Here is a 2282-nt window from a genome sequence, read left to right as displayed (position 1 = left end):
TTTGCTGTGTTAAGCTTCTTGTCTGTATATTATCAATACATAGGTTTTTCCTTTTGTATCAGGAGATTTGTTGTATCTAGATTCCACCTAAGACTCCTTTCTTACCCTACACATACCCAAGTACATCTTAGCATACACAGTTGGTTATTTGTATTCATGTGTAATATTCTAGGTGTCATTGTTTGATTGGTGAGTCCCTTATTTGAATATCTCATGTCCACTATAAATATGTGGTTGGATAAGTCAATCATATAACAAGCTAGACATAATCGTTGTCATCTTTCTAGCATAAAGCTTAGTAGACTTCATTAGAATTTGTGCTACTACTGTTAATCATTAAGCTATCCATGAATCCTCTCTTGTAATGTTCAATCTGAATTGTTTTACTTATATTCCACTTTCGTTGCTTTGATTGTTGATTATAAAGTCGCTACAGTGAGTGATGATTTTTTAGTATATACCCTACTTGTTTCTTGAGTATCGTAGCGCATGTGACTCCACATATTCTGAAGAACCTATTAACTTGCCAATTAGTCATATACATACCAGACAACAACGACCTACATTAGATCCCCACTAGATACCATCTTTTTCTATGGTCCTTAGTACCAATGATACCCCTACAAGTGATTTACCAACTTCTGATACACAAGATACTGACCTTTATGATCGACTTTTGTTTGCTTTCCTCCCTTTGATCGCTATCCACCCTTGCTCATTGTCATAATCATCATTTTTATTCGTAGACCAGACCACTATGTCAACACTGACCACTGTGTCAACAATGAGCTTTGAGGGTAAAAGTAAAAAAACAAAATTTACTATTCGTTTCTTTAGATTTGTGAGTAAACTTAAAATGAAACATTTCAGAATATCAATGCCTAATAAACATACACAACGTTCCACAAAGATTAATCTAACCCGCATGAGAGTGATGACTCAATCCTTCATTATAGATTGAAAATATACTAAATAACCAAAATTGAATGAATCTTCCTCTTAAAAGTTAAACAAAATGTTTTACTTTGTTTTTTTAACTGGACAAAATAATTTCAATGTATGATCAAGAAGACATTTTTTATGACTGTATCGTTGTTTTACCTTTAGTTCCCAACTATTGGTTCGGTGGTGAGAAACACAAATACTATCCGTGGTGTAAACACAAATACTAGTTTTCTAAAGTAATTTTTTTGGACCATATCAAGACCTAATAAACATTCAAGGTTCCAGTCAAATAAATCTAAAATATGAAAAAAGTTAGACAAATAAAATCCACCGATCAAAGACACTTTATGCGATTTTTTTATCTGGTTAAGAATCGGACAATGTAAAAAGTTGAATGTGTCTTAAGATGACAAGTTTGATTAAGTCATTGTTTATTTTTTTACTCTATCCACACATAGGCTACCTTGATATGTTCCAATGTTTTTTACTATAAAAGCATCACCACGTTGCATGTTATTCACAAATTAACTTCTCAAGCTAATTAACAAAGACATCAAAGCATAAGTTTCCCCTTCTCAACAATGACATCTCATTGGCTTTTATTTGGTCTCTTGGTGGCGGGCTGCTCCCTTGCTTTTGCTTCGGACCCTCGTCCTCTTCAGGACTTCTGTGTGGCAGACCAAAATAGCACAGTAAGAATCTATTTGTGAAAGTCGAGAAACTCTCCAGCATTTTCATGCATGATTTGAAAACATATCATATTTAATTGTGATTAATAGTTTATTTATTTTTCTTGGTAGTATTCGTGAATGGCTTGGTTTGTAAAGAGGCGAGGCTTGTACAAGCTGATGATTTCTTTTATAGTGGGTTGCAACTAATGGGAAATACCTCGAATGCGGTTGGGTCTGCTGTGACTCCAGTGACCGTAGAAGAGTTGCCAGGACTTAACACTCTTGGTATCTCAATGGCACGTATTGACTTTGCACCACAGGGTATTAACCCCCCACATACACACCCTCGGGCCACTGAAATTTTGACTGTTATGGAAGGCCGTATTCTAGTCGGATTTGTCACGTCCAACCCTCAAATCCGACTCATCACAAAAGAACTTCAGAAAGGCGATGTTTTCGTTTTCCCAGAAGGCCTGATTCACTTCCAGAAAAACGTCGGAAGTGGCTATGCTGTTGCTATCGCAGCTTTGAGTAGTCAAAATCCAGGTGTTATTACCATTGCAAACGCTGTTTTTGGGTCAAATCCCGATATCGCTGGAGATATTCTTGCGAAGGCCTTTCAAGTTGACATCAACGTCATCTATCAAATTCAATCCAAATTCTAGC

The 2282-nt window shown here is 36.0% G+C and overlaps 1 protein-coding gene across 1 annotated transcript; it reads left to right on the top strand.

Annotated features, from left to right (window-relative positions):
* Nucleotides 1–1502: 1502 nt before the first annotated feature.
* LOC111898973 (putative germin-like protein 2-1) lies at nt 1503–2282 on the top strand. Its single transcript, XM_042898129.2, has 2 exons — nt 1503–1643; nt 1751–2282. Exons 1-2 carry the CDS (start codon nt 1527–1529, stop codon nt 2279–2281), a joined length of 648 nt encoding a protein of 215 aa, XP_042754063.2. The 5' UTR covers nt 1503–1526; the 3' UTR covers nt 2282.

The sequence above is a fragment of the Lactuca sativa genome, chromosome 9, assembly GCF_002870075.4.
Source record: "Lactuca sativa cultivar Salinas chromosome 9, Lsat_Salinas_v11, whole genome shotgun sequence".
In the NCBI taxonomy this organism is placed as follows: Eukaryota; Viridiplantae; Streptophyta; class Magnoliopsida; order Asterales; family Asteraceae; genus Lactuca; species Lactuca sativa.
Note: the sequence above shows the minus strand (reverse complement) of the source record. Positions and strands in the feature narration are given on the sequence as shown.